The 22,317-nt window shown below is 41.7% G+C and overlaps 1 protein-coding gene across 2 annotated transcripts in view; it reads right to left on the minus strand.

Annotated features, from left to right (window-relative positions):
• Positions 1-22,317, minus strand: part of ATRN (attractin) — a 156,628-nt gene that overhangs the window by 118,583 nt on the left and 15,728 nt on the right. For both annotated transcript variants that reach the window (XR_013929629.1, XM_080396418.1), the window contains exon 2: positions 2,583-2,666. Coding sequence is in view for 1 of the 2 variants with exons in the window: in XM_080396418.1 (XP_080252544.1) it covers positions 2,583-2,666 (84 nt within the window). In the remaining variant the exon portion in view is untranslated. The remainder of the gene's footprint in view (positions 1-2,582; positions 2,667-22,317) is intronic.

Consider the following 22,317-nt stretch of genomic DNA (forward strand, 5'->3'; position numbering starts at 1 on the left):
GCCATAGAGCCCGCAATTCCCACAGAAGGGGAATTCTTCGGAGTTATTCTGCAAAAGAATATTTTTGATAGGCATAATGGTCTCTACTTCAGGTCTTTGGAAAAGAGCAGCAGGTGTAACTCAAGGACAATGTCTCGCTTAAAGAAAAGGTACAAAGAGTACTCATTTCAAAACTGAGCAGCCTATGGAATTCTAGGGGGTTTGCTTTTATTTTAACGGCCTGACAGCTGTAGTGCAGAAAGAAATACTTAATCAATAAAAGCTTTAGACCAAGAACAAAAGAGCGAGCTTATTTTTGCTACATCTAACAACTCATTAGCAGACAGCACTCATTTGCAGAATCGACATGGCTACAGATTCTGCCTCCAATAGGCTCCTCAGGCCGGACGTATCTCAACTACCTTGTCTCATGCTCCTGGAAAAAATGAAAAAGACATCCCTGGGATGAGGACACAGCATAGACCAGCCAAGGAGCGTCAGGAATGGTGCAAAAAGGAAATGAGTACAGGGTAGAACACGTGACTTATTTTACATCTGAATTTACCTAGCACCTTCAATTGCACATTTGGATTGTACCTTTACTTGCAAACCTCAAAAGCCCCACATACCGGTATGCTAGCCACAAGGTGAAGGCACTCTGCAGAATTTAACAGCTTTGCAGATGCTGTTTTCCAAGTCGAAATCTCTCTGGGAATTTCCCTTTTGGCAGAAAGCTTAGGCTATTTTCACAAGGGCGCATATTTCAGCTGTTTTAATTGCCGTGATTATCTCCTTTCTGCTACCACCATTCTCTGACAGCAGGGTACAAACAACCAGAAGCAGGAAAAGGACACAGACTTAAACGCCTGCCTATGAACAGAGGAGGAATGGTTTTGTACATCTCTTTACAGCAAGTAAGATCTCACTTCAAACCCCACAAAGTGATAGTCCTATAGGAAGCCTCTCAGCACTAGCAAACAAAGGCTGAAGGGCAGTTATGGTGGCATTATCAGGGACCCACAAGCAGAAGTTCACTTCTGATAAAAATATGAGTCACATTATCCTTTAGGAAAAGGAGTTATGAGGGTTAAACTGGCTGTACTGGAATGGCTGAGGCTGGTTTGACTGTAATAACACTCTTGCAAAACATTTTTTAATTATTTGTAATTCCAAACTGTCTGCAGTTGTATTTTTATTACCTACAAAAATGAAAAAGTGTTGCCACTTACAGCATCTAACTTCTGATCTTAACCACATTAAAGAACTGGGCTGCCTACATAGTTAACAGTGAGTGTTAGGCTCCCAGTTTCAGTGTTCTAGACAGCTCTCTGGAACAGCTTAGCCCTCACCTTTGAGTGTCGTGGGAGCTTAGGCATTTAACTTACTCCTCTAAAATAAATGTCTGAAGTAGGTGAAGTGAATACCAATTCCCCCCCTGCTATTCAGAGCTCCCCAAAATAAAGAGAAGACTAAAGAAAAGCGTAGTCTGGGCTTTTCGCAAGTTCTGATCCTCCAAGATGCCAAGAGACCTCATCTTACAGGCATTCAATGCAAGTTCATGCTCTCACATGACTTGTTCCAATTCACAAACCTCTCTGCTTAGAGATTCAGGGAACAGTATGGAATGTGACAACACATAGCTGTTAACACACAACTTCATAACTGACCATGTAAAGTTTTAGAGACTAAACAAATTGATTTTACAGTCCTGGCGTCAGCTTGGTACTATGAAAAACATATTGTAACAAGTCAGATGCTCTGAACTGCTGTATCATCAGTCAGCTGACAGTCAGAAAATATGCGCTAAATATGCTACTGCTAAAAATCTCTGTACGAAATTACTATAAGCAATATAAGGATCAAATACAGAAAGGGTAGGGAAATGAGGGGAAAAGGTCTGAGGGACTTCTTGCAGTATAGAAGACCTCTGCAAAAAAGGCCAGTGGTCTCTCTGAAGTCCTCATGGCCTAGTGAGTAAATAAGCATCTGAAGTGCATCATTATAGAAACTGATTCTTCATGAATAAGGGCTTTAATAGAGTTTTCTCTATTTTTTTCATATGGCCAAAAATTATCATGCATAGTGAACGACAACATCTGAATGGCTCACTATGATAACAATTAAATAATCCTTAATTCTTCATTTATTTACACAAATGCAATTATTTTTATTTTCCACATGCATTTTCAACATGAAGGGTATTTTACACAGCAAACCTCTAATTCAGAAGTCAATCTGCAGGTCTCAGTTGCACAAAAAACCAAAACCTTATTTACCATGAATAACTAGTGTGCAAAGCCAGGCTGAACGGGGCTTGGAGCAACTGGGTCTAGTGGAAGGTGTCCCTGCCCATTGCAGGGGGTTGGAACTAGGTGATTTTTAAGGTCCCTTCCAACCCAAACCATTCCATGATTCTGTGATTTTTATGAACGAAGTGTTGCCCTATCTAGTTCTAAGAACAGCAAAAAATAATCTTAAGATCTAAAAATACTCAATGATAAATTATTAAGATATTTATTACTATAGTTTAATATTAATGAGATAATCGTCACCTAGAAGTCACAATAAGCAACACTAAAACCCAAGATGCTTACTACACTCACCTTCCCTCAATGAGCCAGGTGCATTTTGTTTTGTATTTGTAATTTCCAGGCCCATCCGTGACATACCCTGAAGGTCCAGTGAGTCTGTAAATAAAAAAGACAAACATTAGTCTCTAATGGTATTAAATATTCATAAAGGATTTCCTAAATTCAGAAGGCCCATGGTCAGATTGTAATTTACTATAAGAGCCACTACAAACAAAACAACAATGCAACAAAAACCAATCAGGCAATTGGGATTCTCCTGTTAAGCTCTCTGTATGTGCTTTCTGATAACCATCTTTAAAGAACAACAGCCAAGATAATGGTTTCTCTATCAAATTGATGGTATGGTTTCAAATCATATTTCATATATATGTATATATCATATAACCAGCAAAAGTAATTTCCTAAATAAAAGCTAAAATTATTCCTAAAATATATTTAGACAAACTACAGTATTTTTGCATGACATTCAGATAAAATCCATGGTGAGACCTCTCACCCATTCTCATTTTGACTCTTCAAAAAGTCCTGGACAACCTCCTGAAAGGAGGATTGGCCCCCATAACCCTCTAGTGCAAAATAAGACCTTAATTCCTCATGCATCAAGGGCTACGTAACTCAGAACAATGTCAGAGCATGGCTGTTCCAGGCATCCCCCACCTTCGGTAGCATGTTCCCACACCCATTTCATCCCATTTTACGTGACTGCTGACAAAGAGCTGAGTTGCCCCCACTGCTGGGACAGTACCAGGACTACCCTATGAACATCCCTTCCCATTTGCGCCTATAATTACTTGGTGACAACTTGACAGTAGCAAAAGACTCAAAAAAGTGGTCAAACATTGGAACAGACTGCCCAGGGACGTGGTATAATCACCATTCCTGGAAGTGTTCAAAAAAATGTGTAGATGTGGTGCTGAGAGGCATGGGGTTTAGTGGTGGCCTTGGCAGTCCTGGGTTAACAGTTAAACTCTACGATCTTAAAGGTCTTTCCCAACCTAAATGGTTCTATGATGCTATGACCAGCAGAAAGTACAGTTGCAATCACTCATTCCAGGACGCTCACTGAACACCAGCACTTAAAAACCATTAAAAACTTAAGATGCCACTGAAAGAGAGAAGGGATCAAAGCCAGCGAAGAACTCATTTTTGTCAACATCTGTAAACCACTGTACAGTGCAAATTCTAGGCTACTGCATTTGCCTAGACACTGCTTGCAGGGATGTCAAACATGCAGTAGCAAACCCAGTCTGGAGCTCAGAAGAGTGTTCTGATGAAAACTTGACAGCTGATTTCAAAACTACACTTAACCCTTTGTTGTGGTACGAAGGAAACTGACACTCATTCTCATTAGCTGAAACGCTCATTACTTGTAATGAGCATGAATACAAGCAAAGGGAAGAGTGAGCAAATCCGTGCAAAACCTGCTTTCACATTTCCATTACTCCTACTTGAAATGTGACAACCAAATACATCCACACCGTATGACAAAATGAAGGTATCTGTCTACTGGCTGCAGCTGTAACTTCTCCTTTGCATAGATTTTACTAAGGTATGTCTTCTCCAAAGACCATGAACAACAGAGAAGACAATCACACTTCATCAAGGCTGAGAGAGAAGGATCTAGCAAGAGTCTGGAACAGCAAATCTGATACATTACTTGGTCTCCCAAAAAAGAGGCACCGAAATTCTGCATCTTCTGCCTTAGCATAGAGACTTGTAGGAGCACACACAGGCAGAAGACAAAACCAAGGGCCCAACCATTGGGATACACACTCCCTCCTCATATGCATTAGTCAAAATATCCCAGATTGGTTTTAACAAATAACTGAAGTATAGCAGAAACAATTGAAAATAAATTACCAGGGAAGGATGACATCGAATGTAAGCAGTACCTAAAGATGCCCAAACACCACTTTCTGGTAGAGCAAATACTGGCACCTGAAACAGGATTCCTACCTAGAAAGGTTATAAACTCCATCCTCAGCACATGACTGAAGCAAATCACAGCCTTCTGGGAAAATTAAATGGTCCTACTTAAAACAGAGTAATGCAAAAATACTCTGCAAAAAAGAGAAGGAAACAAGATCACAAGTTCATAAAACCATATCTTAGAACCTTTTGCTGTGTCTTTTCCTAGTGATGTTAATGTTATCAGCTCATCTTTTTTAAATATCTTGACTGAGTCAAAATGATTTTCCAGAATCTATTCCATAAAGCATTTAAAGGTTCATCACTGATCCAAACTAAAAGGCAAAAACCTACATATTTTGGAAACCACCTTCCTCTTCCTCCACTTTAATTTGTTATAATACTTTTCAACCTCAGAAATTTAGCTTAAGATTTTTAAAAGCCAGTTACTGAAGTTCTGCAAGAGATCTATACTTAAGCATGTGAAGAAACAACTCCAGTTTTCAGGAGCACAGGAAGCATCTGTATTGTCTATGGAGACACAGACAGATGTAGACAAATAAATATATACACACACACACAGTTTCATATATATTTTAAGGCTTCAACATCTCTGAAAAATCAAATTACTTATCTACTGATCAGGAATTCACAAAAGCAGATGCAAATTCCAAAATGTACCAATAATATCTATACTTTTCCTTTCTAAACATTTCCTTTCTAAAAATATCTGTGGAAAAGCTAGGAATCAAACTGTATCAACACTTCAACACTGACAGCACTTTGCATGCAACCAAGAGTAAACAGACTCTGGAAACTTGAGCAAGTCTCACAAGCTAAAAACAACCTTAAGCAATCTGCCAAGCTCTCAGCGAGCCTCTGCTCAGAAAACTCTTTGAACAATTTTCTCAGGAAACAATTACTAAATCATTCATCACAGAATGCTATCAAGAGCGATGGAGAGGAAAAAAATAATAATCCTATTAGTACTGTAACCCTAGCTATGTCATATCTCCAAGCAGGGAGGAAAGAGCATTTCAACATCAACAAAATTTAATTGTATTTCAGCAATGTAAAAAGAAAACATGGGATATAGTTTTTTTAAAAAATAACAAAAGTCAAACTTCTTTGATATGCTATTAGCTAAATACTTATCTGTAAGTTACTCGGACTCCTTACCATGCTTTAGAAGCTGCTGCCATTACCAACAAATAAAGGATATTAAAAAAATAATAAATCAGATTTGACATCTCTGAAAGCGAAAAATAGGAACAAAGTTCTCAGCCCACATACTGCCTTGCATGAGCAGGGCATTAGCAGATCAGCGTTACCCTGTAAACCTCTCCCACAGACATGCTCCAAGACAGACAGAAATAAATACTAAGCACTAAAAACAAACCGAAGCTGGAATTTTATCTTTACATTTAACAGAGAAAGCTAAACTAATCTCCCAGCTCTAGTAAAAAAAGCAAACAAACTCCCTTGCTCCTTCCAGCCTGCTGCTGTCTGTGCAACAGGTGACAGTGGTACTGGTGACTAGGACAGAGCTTACACAATAGTTCGGCTTTGGCTGTGAGCAAAGGCTCAGGAAGGGAATACACAAGTAACTCAAGGAGGAAAAAAATGCAGGACATGTTCTTCACATACACAGGGCTATACTTCAGGCCTATTTTCATGATGTACACTAGAAGGGAGACAGGGAACTGCTGGAGAGGGTCCAGTGGAGGCTACAAAGGCGATCAGGGGACTGGAGCATCTCCCTTATGAGGAAAGGCTGAAAGCCAGCCCGTTTAGCCTGGAGAAGACAGGACTGAGTCTACAAATGCCTTAAGAGCCAGTGTCAGGACGGGGCCAGGCTCTTCCCAGCGGTGCCCAGCGGCAGGACAAGGGGCAACAGGCATAGACTGTGACACAGGCAGTTCCATCTGAATGTGAGGGAGAACTTCTTTACCCTGAGGGTGGCAGAGCCCTGGCACAGGCTGCCCAGAGAGGCTGTGGGGTCTCCTTCCCTGGAGACATTCAAACCCGCCTGGATGTGACTGTGCAGCCAGCTGGAGGGGAACCTGCTGTGGCAGGGGCTGGACTAGGTGATCTCCAGAGGCCACTTCCAACCCCGACCAGTCTGTGAGTCTGTGTCTCTGAAGACTCCTACCCCTAGGTAACCTGCTACCAATGCCATCAGGCTCTGAGGTCTTTTGCCCTACTAAACACTTTGTGCATATTTATAATTTCATCACTCAGATGCAAAAATCAGACACCAGAAAGTATGGAAAGTTATCAACTCCTTTTGCCTTTGCTAACCTGGTAGTACACCACGCTACTCTACAAGAAGCACTTCTGTACTACTTTGGTGTTACATTTCCTACTTTGCAAGAAGCAGTTGCTACACCCTAAAAAAAAAAAAACAAACAAAAAAACCAACAAACAAGGTTCTTTAAGTATTCTGTGACACATAAACACACACACAGAGGTGGAAAAATATACACAAAGCATAGGTAATGCAATTAGCACCTAAAAAGCTATAACGCTGACTTTAAAGCCTCAGGAGTGGAAAAAAAATTGCAAGGATCTGTTTACAAAACTCAGATTTAAAAATATATACATATACTCATGTACATACATACAGTACTTCAGGCTTGTTTCAAACTTTACCAGGTGGCAACAGTGTTATGTATAGCTGTTGTAAAATTTTCACTGATTTTCAAGTGTGCTGTGGCACCTAAGAGTCAAAGGGGGGGAAAGGGGGAGTTACTGGGCTGAATCTACAGCAAATATATTCAAAGGGCTCCAACCCTGAGTGCTGCCTATTTCAGCTCTCTGTAGTCCAATGACAAAAGGGAAGCAGTAAAAAGGATGAAGATCTCGCAAAGGAGAGCTTCAAAGAGAAATATCTGGGAGCCCTTCTAAAAAAGCACAACACTAACACAAGAAAAATCAGACAGCAAGCAACAGTATCTCGTGGGTAAAAACTCAAATCCAAGTACTGGAAATTACCAGATAAATCTATGTGTTTTAAAATAAAACAAGTAACACTAGCAGTGTATATATTTCAAATACAAATTAGTATACACTGACAAAGTTCCTACAGAGACATGAACTGCACAACTAGGCAAAGACTAAAAGCTGTTACCTAATTACCATCAAACAAATTTAAAGCAATTCTCTTGCTAATAGCTGAGTAGAAGAAGTCACAAAGCTTACAACTAAGCACTACATTATTTTGCAGCACTTACTTCCAAATCATTGCAACATTAAAGGTACACTATAAGCTGGCAATGGCATGTTGAATATGTTTCTTTTCATCAGAGGAAGTACAAAAGAGAAAATGCAGATTGCCTTTTCTTCATTACTCACCAGAAAAGGCAAGCAGGCTGGTTTGGTTTATAAAATACATTCAATCTTCACCTCTGAGAGGTCATCAATGGATCTCAAAATCGGTTTGCTTTGCTTTCGGTAAGACTGCAGTGACATAATGCTACAGAAGACTTAGCAGCATATTGTCTGGAGAGATTTAGCACAGCCTTTCCACTAAAAATAAACAAGCACCAAAAACAAGAAAAGAAGGAGAAAACAAAACAAAACACAAAACCCCAAACAAACCCAAAACCTAGTCGCTCATCCTAATTTTGAAGTTGCTAAAGCTAGAGACTGATGCAAACAACGAGTTTTCCTCCTCTCTCCCCCTTCCTTCCCAAGTGTTGCTGCACTGCCTCAAGCACACCACAATTAAAAGCCATTGTTTCGGGTAAATTTGAAGTTGAAGCCAATAAAGAAAGGGCTGTTACAGCCTATTACCAGAACAATGGCATTCTAGCCTAAATTGATTAACAATTTAGCTTTGTTCATTTTCTCAATAAATGCACTGAGTTTAAAGGATATATCCTTCTAGGGTTTGCTATAAGCAAATGCCCTAATTTATAGGCATGGAATAGTGATCAGCCACATAGGGGGTGACAGAAGCAGATGAACAACATCTCTTCATCTATTTCATGAATTTCTAATGTGTAACAGCTAAATCCCCTCTTCTGCCAGCTAGGTGCCACACCACAGGTACAGCTGGGAAGATGTAATTAATTACATGCCAGGTCTCACACGGATGAAAGTAATGACATTAATGCAAAAGCATGTTTGATAAGGACTTAACCTATGCAGCAATAGGTACCTAACCAAAGACTATGAACTACCCTGAGTGTCTAGAAGGACTCCCTCCCATGTCCAAAAGCCTCCAGCACAACCAAGATGAGCAAGTCCTCAAGATGAGCAGTCTCAGGCAAAAGGCACCACTGCCACCATAATCCCTGAAGTGTCATATCTGATCACCTTAACTCTACAATTAAGGGTGCAAAGTCACTCCTCGTTCACCCTAATGCTTTTTGCAGTTACTCCCCCATAGTGCTATCATGCTAGTTTCTGCATTGGCTTGAAGACAGCTTCATGATCTCCAAAACTCTGGCATAAGAGCCTCTGAATGGTGCAGCTCTCCTCCTTCAAGAAGGAACACAGCTCCTCCTCGGGTGGTGGTGGGTTGACACAGGATCTGAAGGAAGGTCCCAACCCCCACAGGGATGCCTCTCAACAGTTCCAGCAAACAGCACTCAAGCAATTCCCATCCAACTACAAGCTGCACGAAGTGCAGGCTAAGGTGCCTTCAGGAGTTTGCTACAATCCCGGCTGATGTAAACACTCGGTTGGGAAAGCGAGAGCTCAGAACTCCCACAGTAACACCACTTACTGCCATGCTCCTCAACAGAGTGGCACTCAGCCACGAAATCCCTAGAAAACCGGATGGCTTTGCAAGCGAAGAGCATCTTCAACCATTCTCACAGCAATGTGCCGCTATTCCAATGCTCGCAAAACCATCCTCTGCATTGCCTTCATCAGGGTTTTCCTCCCGGAGAGGATCAGGTTATTTCAAGGTCACTCTGCACCACTGTGCCAATCTCACCGTGGCACAGAGGTCAAAGAGTGCCAAACACTCTCTATGCTCAGTTATCTTCTGTTTTCATCCCATTTTCCAGGGTACAGTTGAAATGATGATAATGAGCTGCCTTACTTTAAAAAAATTAAATAAATTGAATGACTGACACAGTTAATTTGATATGGGAAACACTATTTCTTCAAAGGAAAAGATTGGCTTTGCCCTTCTCTGGGAGATATGTAAAAATATGGAAAGTGATTTCCTGGCTGCTGATCAGAGATAAGGGCAGAGCTTGGAAAGCCCTTCGAGATCTGAGAAAGGATGCTCAGAGAAATTTCAGCAGGTAAAAACTTATCAACGCAGCCTCTCCTGTCTGAGTCACTCTTTGCAGCACTAATACTGGCAAACCTGCTAAATCCCTCTTTGCTCCTGAAAGGCGCCTTGATCTGACAAGCCACTGCGCTCTGAAGAAGACTGAACAACCACAGACAGCCTGAGAGAGATCAGAAGGAGCAAGTGCTGCTACAGACTTAAAAATCATTAAGTCAACAAGCTAGAAACTAAGTATTTTCAAACACTGCCCCTCTCCAGCTGGCCACCAGTATCTCCATCGCGTTCCCTATCTTGACACACTGTCCCAGCTCCCACTCTTCTGCTGACACCGAAAACGAATGCCACTGAAGTCGTCGCTTTCAGGGCTGGCTGGTGCCTCTGCCATTATGCCACTGGAGCTGCCAGCTGCTTTCAGCATCATCAGCAGCACTGATCTTGAAATGCATCCCCTCCTCAGCTTACATAAACCGAGCCACACCTGGAGCTCCTTCCGGAGTTATTCCTTTAAAGTTTCACTTGCCCAACCAGCTCTCCTGCTAGGGAAGGAGAGGAATTTCAAAGACATTTAAATCTAAAAATGCATTTCAGCTCCTCTTTATGGAAGAAGTTTGCTCTCTCTCCTGCACTACAAATCCAAAAGTTGCAAGTAAGCAAATTATATCGAGGGAGAAATCTTTTCACAAGACACCAAATTACCCAACCTCAACAGGCAGACAACAGAAACACTGAAGAATAAGCTGATTTACCTCTTCCAACCCCACTTCCTGATGTCAGAAGCACTGAAAAAAGCCCAAAAACCTGTGCTGGATCCCAAAAGACACCAGCATTTCACCTCTGTTTCACAAGCACCAGTTAGAGACACTGCCTTCTTAATAACATCCCTGTTTGGACACCCCAGAAACACACTATAGCTCCACCTGATGTTCTTGTCCTTATGGTTCTCCAGCTATTAAATTCAAACTGAAAATATCCCAGATTTAGATCCCTGTCTATCCTCCTACTTCTTTATTTCTAGCCACATCTCAGAGACCACAAAACAGCACTGTTCACCATGTAACCTCAGCTTTATCTCTGTCGAACCAAACAGCCAAGCTGCAGTGTAAATGTAAACATTACTGTGTATTACCATGACTACTGCAAATTCTTCCCCCCATTCATACTTACTGGGGAAAACAAAGAATAAAAGATATTATCATTAGCAATGCACCACAGGAGCATCTTCTTCACACAAGCAGTATTTTGCGAGTGCAGATTTCTGTGGCTTTGCTCTACTATCTCTATATTATCACAAATCTCTGTCTCCATACTGCACCAACTCCAACCTTGATTATCCACCTCTTTTTCTTCAAAACACTTTCCCCAATGCCTCTATTACATGCAGAAACACTACCATGGCAAAAGGCCACTTCATGATGTCCCCTTGAAGCCCGCCTTTATCCAACACCCGTACCTGAGACAACGGCCACGCCGATGGTGTACACTACAACAGCTGTCTATTAAGCTGATCTAACAGTTGCATTTGGCTTTCCCCATCTGTTCACAAATTGATTTATTGGATCTTGGCCTAGTTCTCTGAAATAAAGATAATTCAGCTGGAAGCATTTGTAATGCCTAGAAAAACTCTATCTCATCCTTCACTGGTGGTCCTGAAAAGCTGCTGGAGTTTACAGCAGTAAGCTGTCTGCTTCACACCAGGCAGGAGACAACAGTGCAGAGCAGAAGCAAATAGTTTGCATATCATAAACCATCAAACTTTGCAGCAAAAAAAAAGGAATATATCAACCCCTCTCTTATCCTTGCACACAATGAATCCTTACAACCTTTGGCCAAGATCCCTTGCAAATTTAACCCCACACAAATTGCCTCAGCATCACCCAAAACTCAACACCCTGCAAGATGAAAGTAAGGAGAAAGCATATTATTTGATCGTCAAAGGCTAATGATGAAAGATCTCCAGAGCCAGACAGGTCCCATCAATGTCTACCACTGGAAGATCAAAAAAAAATTAATTGTGTAGGATGATTGAGCCTGACTTCAAGTAATACACAAGACATACACTATAACCTATGCTTAAATATAGTATTTCTTCTAAGAAAAAATAATGGTTCAGAATATACCCGGAAGCATTAAAAAAAAAATTATCTCATTTATTTATTTTCTCTTAATCTGTGTCCACATTCCAGTTTGCATTTAACAAACCTTAGCTCCAATCATTAAGTTTTGTTTACGTTTCTAGAGTGGAGTAGGGCAGAATCTTTTATCATTTAAATTCATCATCCCTTTCTGGAGAGTCAGAGTCACTTTTTAAAAAAATAAAGTGTTCCACTACTTAAATTCTGGTTAGAAGCTAAAAATATAACAAATTCTACAAAACATTCTTATTTAGTAATTTCTGCTGGTATCATCTATATTCATATGTGAAAGATTTCCAAGTCATTTTAGGATAAAATACAATCAGTGTAACTGTAACGGAAGAGTCTACACACGCAAAACCTTAAACCAACTTAACACATACCTAGCCAAATTTTTTCAAGATGCTGTTAGCTTAAAGGCTTAATAATCTATCAAAAAAACATTTAACACAAGCTATTACAGATCATTTCAAGATGCACTTCAATTCTACCAGTTTGAATCCATTTTCTTAGCAGTCAACATCTTTTCACTCATTTTACCCTTCCTTCTGTTTCAAAAGTTAATTGTGATTCACACTCAGTTGCAACTAGCACACAAAGTTTGTCAGCTGATTTTTCAGCACCTTTCCAAAATTAGAAGCATTCAATTAGTCAAAAATGTATTTTAAGCACATGTACAAGCATTTAAACTACAGTACACCACACCTGTGTACCTCGTAAATAAGGCATCATAATTAAAATTTGCAAAGCACCCATGCTCAGAATTGACAGACACATCAATATTCTCCTCCAGTTGAAGAGCATTTACTTTGACAAGCTTTCAAGTTACCAGTCCTACATTTAAATCCAGGCAGAAGCATTCATTGTTGGGATGTGTGTTCCATTGCCTATAAAATGGGGTTGAGTGCTGACTTAACCTTTCAGCCAACAGAAATCAGAAATAAATGGAGTTTAAGACCTTCCCCATGGAGCAGAGGACCATCATCCTGCTGCACTTTGCTAAGACACATGCAAAAACCCAAGTGCCTACAAGAAAAGTAAAATCAGCAGCAGCAATCCCTTCCCAATGCTACGTGTGAAACTGCTGCCCAGCTCTTCCTAGGTACTGCACCCCAAAATTCTCCATTTGAAACCTCAAGAAGTATGCTTAAAGTCTGTTTTAGCTGCAGATTTGTGCCCCTCCATCACTGCTGATTTCTAGGCCAAACGCAGAGCACAGTACCTGGTAGTAGCATTTACAGAAAAGCTCAAGTCAAAGACCAGTCGTTTTTGTAGCAAAAAAAAGGAAATTAAAATATTGAGACATCCTATCACAGCCTGACCAACTTTCCTGAGAGGGATAGAAATAATTCCTTTTATTTCCTGCCTGACATTCAAAAATTTCTAAGCTACTACATATCAGTGCTACCTGCTGGGAAAATTGTTCCCCCAAAAAAAAAAAAAGTCAGAAAACAACTTGGTGTAAAGGTTTGGGCACAGACCCTCAAGTGTAGATCACTAAAATAGTAAAAATGTGTCCCATGATCCCAACAGAGTTTTGTGAACCTACAGAAGGGCAGCCTCTAACTTTTTAAAGCAGGTTTCTGACTCAAGCGACACGGAGAAGGTCATGCAAAGAGCAAGGAATCGATAGTCAAAGAGGAAACCAGGCTGGAACGTGTGTCTGGGGCAGCCTGGGTTTGTGCACATCAATTTGTTGCTGCAACAGTTTTTACTGAATATACACAAGAGCTCCTACACCCAATAAAATGCAACAAGTGGCACATTTTTTTCTTCTGCTTCTTGACACCAGTGACATGTCCATGTAGCATATGACAACTAAGCGTTCCAGAAAAACCCTGGAAGAAGATAGCCTATTTATTAATGAAACAAATTTTCAGGCAAGACAGTAATCTAATTATACCTTGATAAACATGCTAATAAGGAAACTGTTCTCAAGGACACCATGAATAATACAAATAATAGAATATCCATAGAAGCCCTTGTAAGCACTGAACATTAAACTTGAGAGGATGAGGAAAGTGTGGTCCCCTAGAAGCATATATGTTTAAATCATACAAGGATATCCTGTCTGTCCCAAAAATGTCCTTTTCCTCACGTGCATTACTGTAAAGGATTGAAAAGCATGTAAATATTATTTGGCTTTAAGGAGGGGACAGACAAGTTGTTAACTAAGGGGAGATGGAGAAGTCCACAGAGCACCAATAATAAAATAACCCAACCTTTTGCGTCAGTACAATCTTCTAAAATCTGATTAGAGTATTCCAATTTTTACCTCATTTCAGTGAATTCTGCTCCCAGGCATATTCTCTCCAGCCAAACAAGCTCTCTTTCCTAATAGTCCCTCCAGCACATACACCTGAAAGATTGTGAACTGTCATTCAGCCAGGGACAATGACCGCTGGCTCACGGAGGTGAATCCAGCTCACTGCTGATTCTTGACTACAGTCTAGTTTTGTTTCCAGCTCTGTCCCCCTCCCACTGAACATCTTTCAGCACCTGCAGAAGCAACTGGAAATGAGCACCTACCTTCGTAACGTAAAAAAACCAACACGTAAAACTTACAATTGCCAATATCCAGGAGAAAGAAAGATGGGAACAAAAACCTGTCTTCTAATTTCTGCTTTTACAGAGACTTCTCGTTTCCATATATGTATTGGTACAGAATTGTAACCACCCTCCATAAACACTTAGTATATCAGTCCTTCTCCCCTTCCCTTACATTTTCCAGTTCAAGCCAGCTGTTCCTCTATCCCATGGATTGTTGTGATAAATTCTTAATCACAGTGAGAAAAAGAATGATTTGTAACCCCTTGCACAAAAGCATGAGTGGTATTTTCCTCAAATGACTCATTTTTAATGAAAGCAATTTCACACCAAGTAGGAAAAAAAGGAGCTAAATATTGAATACTTCAAGTATTTAATTAAGGCAGATGTACACAGTTAGCTTCCTGGAGAAGTTCCCCTTTGTTAAGTAGAACAAAACTCAAAAATAATCCAGATGACTCAAATTTAGGCAGGACTACATTTACATACTAAAAATGCAAATACCAAGCGCTCACACAGCTACGTGTTCTCACTCCTCTTGTGCTTCTGCTGCAGCAGTATGCTGGGCTCATCTACTCGAAACGCCCCCAAACCCAGTCACACTGCTGCCAAAATAGGTTACATACCAACGTGAAAAAATCTGACATTAAAATGGTAAACAAAAGGCCAAAAAAGAAGAGTATATTGAACTCTAAGGCTCCTCAAGGATTAATACGCTATCAAAACACAACTCTAGCACATCTATATATTAGCACCAACCTGGTATGTTCAACTCAGCACCAGAAATGCTCATGGTTAATAAGGTCAGTGCAATACAGCCACACATTTGGCAAGCATAAAAAAATCCATCTATGCAAACCCTCCAGCACACAAAGTTTTATTGGGGGAAGTTAAATGGCTGATGAAATTCCTCTGAAAGAGTCAACAAATTTGATCAACTCCATGAATCTTCTACAAATCCCTCATTTAGTTGCTCCCGTAAGGAAATAACAGCTTTTGATATGATGTTGTTCACACCCATGAGATAGGAAGTCACCCTGTACCAGTTTACACACAAATACGCAGCTGGTTGCCTGGCTTAGCAAAGGGAGAAAAGGCCAGACTTCACGTAGATTTAAGTAAATCACCTTAATTCCTTAAATGAAAACTCTCTAATGAGTGCACAGATCGATTTAACTGCACTCAGCTTACTCCACTACCTAGCCTAAGCTTTTCCACCAGCTTCTTGCAAGAATGAAGTAAACCTATGCCACTCAAAGCACCACAAAGTTTATTTAAGAGCCTGAGAAAATAAATGTGAAAGACATCCAGAAACTCAACAGTTCCAAACTCAAGGAGGTGAAAACTGGCAGTGATCTTTAAATATCAGAAGAGTGGTTTTAGCCACTATAAACTGCTATGCTTTATTAAATGCATCTGCACAATAAATTTTACAGTCCATACCAGATATTTCCTAACCCACCAAACGAGATTCTTGGCTATTAAAACACCAAGCCTTGATTCCTTACCGGGATGGAAGAAGCAGCAGGAAAAAAGTCCTTCCAAAGAACAGACTTTTTGGGTGTATTTTAATCAAGCAAAGACTATAAGAAACCATTTTATTTTTGGAATAAATATTGAAAATTTGGAAACAATAAACTCATTGACACATAATACAGAATTTATGGTTTATGTCAGTGCAGCCTTAGCAACAGACTTGCTACAATATCTTTATAATCCAAGATCTGTTAGCATTTCTTTACACGATACACAGCTCTTGAGTGTGTGTCTATGAAATAGTTTGGCGGTGCAGGGAAGGTCACAACCGCCAGCCTACTGATTTCTCAGTTGCAGAGGCGGATATGCACACATGTGGGTTTTTTTTTTTTTCTTTTCTTGTAGTAAGGCAGCATCTTAACATACAGCTCTCTTAATAATCACTACAGAGCAAAGAAACTCTCCCTTAAAAAACAAACAGAAAAAAACCCAAACTACAAAAACCACCCCACAAAACAACAAATCCAGCAGGCAAACTGTTTAAGGAACACTGGGGTCAATCCAGAAAATAACACAATTGTGGGTGTTCTTCAAGCGCAGGGGGGCAGGTCTGCAGAGCTTGCAGGCACCCAGCAAAGAGCTAAACTCCTCGGGGAAAGGCGTAGCTGCAAAAATCATTGCTTCCATCTCCACCTCTGCCATAATGCACCTTTCCTATTGCCTCTGAAATGACTTAGAAAGGAGTTATTCTTGGACAGCAGCGGGAAAAAATGAGAGTCCATCTGCTCCCAACAGATTTGTAACAACAAAAACAAAGACAGTGGCTCAACACTACTTATGCAAAGTTTTGAAATAACCCCTCACTTCACTACCACGCTGAGCATGATTTACAGGCCACCTCTCAGCTAACTGTCTCTAAAAAAACCCTACCATCTTATTTAGGATTTGTCATCACAAATTCTTTCCTCGCTCCAGTAAAAGCCATAGGAAAAGCACATTTGCACCAACAAGGAATTCTGGGCAGAATTTTGCTCTGTTCACATTCGTTGATTAAGAAAAACAGGACAGGAAAAGATTTTGCCTCGTTTCAGTTTCCCAGTTAGCTTCTCACATTTTCATTTAGTTACCTCTACTCATAACAAAGATGTCTTAAAACACTACTTATAAGAGAAACACCGACCACCTACTGTAAGCACCCTTAAGCTCTGTAAGAAAAAAAAACATTCCTGCCTTAAAATTGCTGAAACTAAGACGTGATACTTTGACGTACCCTATCAGAAAGGATTAGCAGAACCACTTACGCAGAGTCCTTCAGAGCAGAAAGCAATAACCCACTTCGAGTGCTTCCCTCCAGCACACTCAAACACTGCTGCATTGTCCGTCCAGCCACACTCTGTGTTTGTGGGAAGGATTTCAAGGTGCCAGTGTAACTTGCACATCTACAAGGCTGTTTTCCTCTTGATTGTACTTTTATTCCTGGCCCAAAGCAGCTGTCAGCCCTGCCGTGGGGCTGATGAATGCGCATGGGTACAGCACTGAGGGTGATCTTGGTGTCCTAGTACTCCTTTCTGCTATTTAATACCAATAAATACCAAACTGCAGGTTATTCAAAGGGGGAAATTTCAAGCTGAATGTTTCCCAGACCTAACCACAGACACAACAATGCATCACAAGGTTAGGAACTTCCTCTCATTCCCTGTGCTTTCAATTAAATTTGTCAGAGATAACTTACAGAACAAGAAGTAAAGCAATCACGATAATAAATTCCTCTTTGACACATGAAAAATACAAAGATACTAATCCACTAACAACATTTTTCAGGAACCAGTTTGATCTTGTGCTAAAATTACCTATGCAAAGGTATAAACAAAAACTCATGCTGCTGGTCTCTTTTTCAGTTTAAAAGCAGCAGGTACACCTAACCGACTTGCAACGACTGCTGACACAGCAGAGAAGTTCCATGGTGGAACTCTACAGACTTCTTTTAACTATGGGCTTCAAAAGATTCACATGCAGTCGTTTCAAAGACAAAAACCATAAAAATGATGTCTGCACAATGCTTCCTCAGAAATCTTAAAACTCACACCCTATTTCAGAGCCCCTCCAAGCACTCAAAGTGCCAGGACCATAGAGCACTTCAGTGAACGGGGCTCCTTCCCATAGCCCAGGTCATGTCAGAGCACTTTTATATTTGAATACACAGAGCTGCAATCTCAAAAAGCAAATATGATTCACAGGAAAGCAGAGAGAAAGGTGCTGTACACTTCTCAGGGGCATCACTGGCTGGGATAAGAGCTGGGACACAGGAAAGCTATCAAGGCAGACTGCCACAAGGCCATGCAACAAGAGGATGGAGACCCAACTTGTTCACGAAATCACTTTGGTTGGAAAAGACTTTTAAGATCATCTAGTCCAACCATTAACCCAGCATGGCCAAGGCCACCACTGAACCATGTCCCCAAGCACCACAGCCACATGGTTTTTGAACACCCCCAGGGATGATGACACCCCCGTCCCCGGGCAGCCTGTGCCAGCGCCTGCCAGCCCTTTCGGTGCAGAATGTTCCCTCACACCCAATCTCACCCGCCCCTGGCGCAACGTGAGGCCGTTTGCTCTCGTCCTGTCGCTGGTTCCTGGGGAGCACAGACCGACCCCCCTGGCTACAGCCTCCTGCCAGGCTGTTGCAGAGCCACCGGGTCCCCCCCAGCCCCCTTCTCTCCAGGCTGACCCCCCCGCCCCCCCCAGGCTGGTGCCCCAGCCCCTGCCCCAGCCCCTGCCCGGCTCTGGACACGCTCCAGCCCCTCAGTGTCTGTCTGGCCGTGAGGGGCCCAACGCTGAGCCCAGGCCCCGCGGGGCGGCCCCACCGGTGCCCAGGGCAGGGGGACGGGCGCTGCCCCGGCCCTGCCGGCCACACCGTTTCGGACACCAGCCGGGACGCCGCTGGCCTCCTGGGCCACCTGGGCACGCTGGGGGCTCATGCCCAGCCGCTGCCGCCCAGCCCCCCCGGGCCCTGTCCCGCCGGGCAGTTCCCAGCCCCCTGCCCCCAGCCCGCAGCTGCCGGGGGCTGGTGTGACCCAGGGGCAGGGCCCGGCACTCAGCCCTGGGGACCCCCACCCCACCGGCCCCGGCCCCTCGGCCCGGCCTGCACGGAGCCCCCCGCAGAGCCCCCCGCCCCCGGCACAGCCACGCTCCCCCCGGCTCGGTGCCCCCTGCGACTGACTGAGGCCGCTCGGTCCCCTCGGCCGGGCCGTCGGTGAAGACGTTAAACAGCCCCGGCCCCGGCGCTGAGCCCTGGGGACCCCCGTGTGCCCGGTGCCAGCGGGATGGGACTCCGTTCCCCACCGCGCTGTGGGTTTAGTTAGCAGCCACGTTTTTACCCAGCAAAGAATACACCTGTCCCAGCCACAAGCAGCTGGTTTCTCCAGGAGATGCTGTGGGAGATGATGCTGTCCTGGTAGACAACAGCCACAGCCTTTCACATCCACTAAGCAGGTCACCTTGTCATAGGAGGTGACCAGGTTTTCCTCTTCATTCTGCCTGCAGAAACAGATGCTTTCACACCTGCCAAGACTGCTGCGGTACTATTTTGAGCTTTTTGCATCTCGTTATTTAATTTATTTATTAAAGCCTGATTTGGGAAAGGGGAGACAAAACTTGCTCAAAGCATTTGGGCTTTACTTAGATTAAGCCAGGCTGTTCAAACTGGCTTGTAGTCAAATTGTTCCACTAATTACAATCCCTATTTTAGAGAAAGTGGAAGTATTCAGTTAGATCCTCCAGCTGCATAACTCTTTACTTAGGGTGTGCATTTGTCATCTCAGCAAGTTTAACAAGCAGAGTTTGAAGCATTTGACAATTCCCAAACCATGAAATGTTATTCCTCAGGAAATAAGTAAATTTAAATTTTACCTGTAAAATTAAAGCATGTTAACTGCTCAGCATTAGTTAAATATTACAGGTGAGAAAGCAGCAGCTGCCCTAGGTAGAGCATGCCCTAGCACTGCCACCCATTTCAAACGAAGGTTAATGGGTAATAACACCACAAAAGCAGTAAGGATCAGCAGCATTTCAATCTTTACCATCAACTACTTACCAAATCACGTAACCATTTTCTCTTCCCCCCCCCCCCCCCCCCCCCCAATGACTGTCTGAAAGGGCAGGTATTTTAAAGACAGAAAAAGCAATAACTGATAAATATTGAATACTCAGCATTTTTAAGAGCTGGGCCATTAAGTTAAAAGCTTGACTTGAGCCACCATTTTCTGCTATCTGTGGTCAACAGTTTTAACGCAGAATCCGAAAGTGTTTCATGAACAGCAAACATACAAAATCCTTGAAAGCAAACTGGACTCATCAGCCAAAGACAATTATTAAACTAACCCATCCAATGCAGAACAGGACCTTTCACAACAGCACCTTTTAACTTCAGAGAGCAAACGATGTTTTTACCAAGCTCATACAAAATCTGCGAGTTAAATGTAGCAGAGTTTGCTGCTGTTTCCAAACCCAAATTAATTTAGTTACGATTTGCATGACAGGTTTACTACCTCAGTGACACAGAGGATTTCATACTGTTAATGTTGGTTGGCATTATGATCAATAAGTAATTTACACATGGAGAGCAGGTAGTAAAAGTCACAGCTGATTCATTTATTATGGGTTTAGTCCAGAGCTCTCTTTCGCCTGTGATCCTCACCGCTCAATATTGAACTGAAAAGCAGACGTTTTCCCATGGCTCTTTGTCCTCTTTTTCTCTGGAGACAGAATTACTTCTACACGAGCAGCGCTGTGGCTTGTAAACAACCATATATTGCTCTGCCAAACGATCCTCAATACTCCAAAACCTTTTCCGGCCACTAATTTGCTGAAGACCATTTAGTATCCTGCCTACCCTAGTCACACTTCCAGTTACCAAACATGGGTGCATTGGCAAGAGGAGGATTTTATTAAAGTCTCAACGTAGAGAAGTGTTACATATCATTTCAGAATCATATTAAAAACAATCACTTTTTGACCCTAAGTTGCAACAAATGCAAAATCATTTTTATAAATACATCAGGGGGGTAGGGGGGGAGTAATTTGCAAATATGCCGTAATGAAATTTTATGTAAAAACTATAACATATATAATTGCCGTTGCACAGTGGTTTGGGGGTTAACTTCAGCTTTGGATGGAAAGTACAGGGTGAGAACACCCAGCCTGCTCTGCTGTCAGTTCACCATGCTGAACAATGCTGAGCAATAACATAAACACATTATTTTGTTTTAATTGTTTCCATTTGAGGCTGCTGTTCTATATTAAGAGTGTTACAGACCTTTATATAACTTTTCACATAGTTAAAATGTAACATAAAAATATTTTTTCCATTTGGAAAAATACTGACATAGTAACGATTAGGAAACAAAATATTTGTATCTGCTCCCAGTCTAAGCTGTAAGCTGGAGAGTAACACGTAAATATATATAAAGCATTAAAATACTTGTTACACAATTTAATAGGTTTTAAAAGGAAAGACTGCATGACAAAAATGTTTCACAATTATTGGCTTCCAGTTTGTAATGCACCCGAGTAGATGACCCTGGGTTACATAGCAAATGATGCACAGGATCATCAAACAACTGGTGCTGAAGTGAATCACGAAACACTCCAGATTAAACATCAGGACTTGTTTAATTTTGAAAATCATTATTTGTTCCATTTTTCAAAATTACAGGAGGAGCCTTACACCTTGGCAAAGTGCACCTTCAGCAATAGAAGTAATAGTTTATGTTTAGCACCCGTGAAGTATTGTTAAACGAATACTACCTGTTTCTTATGCTGATACAAAATAGCTGCAGGCAAGAGCACTTGCTAATCGATAGACATAAAGAACTTAAGCACAAATGACAACCAGACCCCCTAAAAATCCTCTTTGCTAACAGGTGATTAAAAGAAAAAACATCTGATCAGAGAGTGATATTACCCAGGAGATGCTCTTACCAGTGCTCCGAACCATAATATCATTTTGCCTCCTCACTGCCTTTTTATTTTGTCTTTTGAAATACATCATGCTGACAAATAAAAACCAAAGACTAATTACTGTTTCTGGGTCTTTTTTGTATAAATTAATCTTAACAGGCTTTATCTGCAAATCACCATGAGCGCAACACCACACTGCACAATGCTGTTCATCCCCATTCTGTCATTTTATTCACCCTGCTTTTCCTGGATGATAGCGTGATCTCTGTTCCCAGGCTCCCCAGTGACATCGTAAAGTGATGTAATCAGTGCACATCTGTGGACTCTACCTAGGTCATGAATGAAAATGTTAAATCAGGTTCCAGCTCCAACTTATTACCAAATACTCCCCCTTTAAATTCCACCTGTTTAACACCTCATCAACTGCTACCCTTCCATACCTATCATTGGCATAACTGCTACCCTCCCATACCTA

This window comes from Falco punctatus, assembly GCF_963210335.1.
Source record: "Falco punctatus genome assembly, chromosome: 1".
In the NCBI taxonomy this organism is placed as follows: domain Eukaryota; kingdom Metazoa; phylum Chordata; class Aves; order Falconiformes; family Falconidae; genus Falco; species Falco punctatus.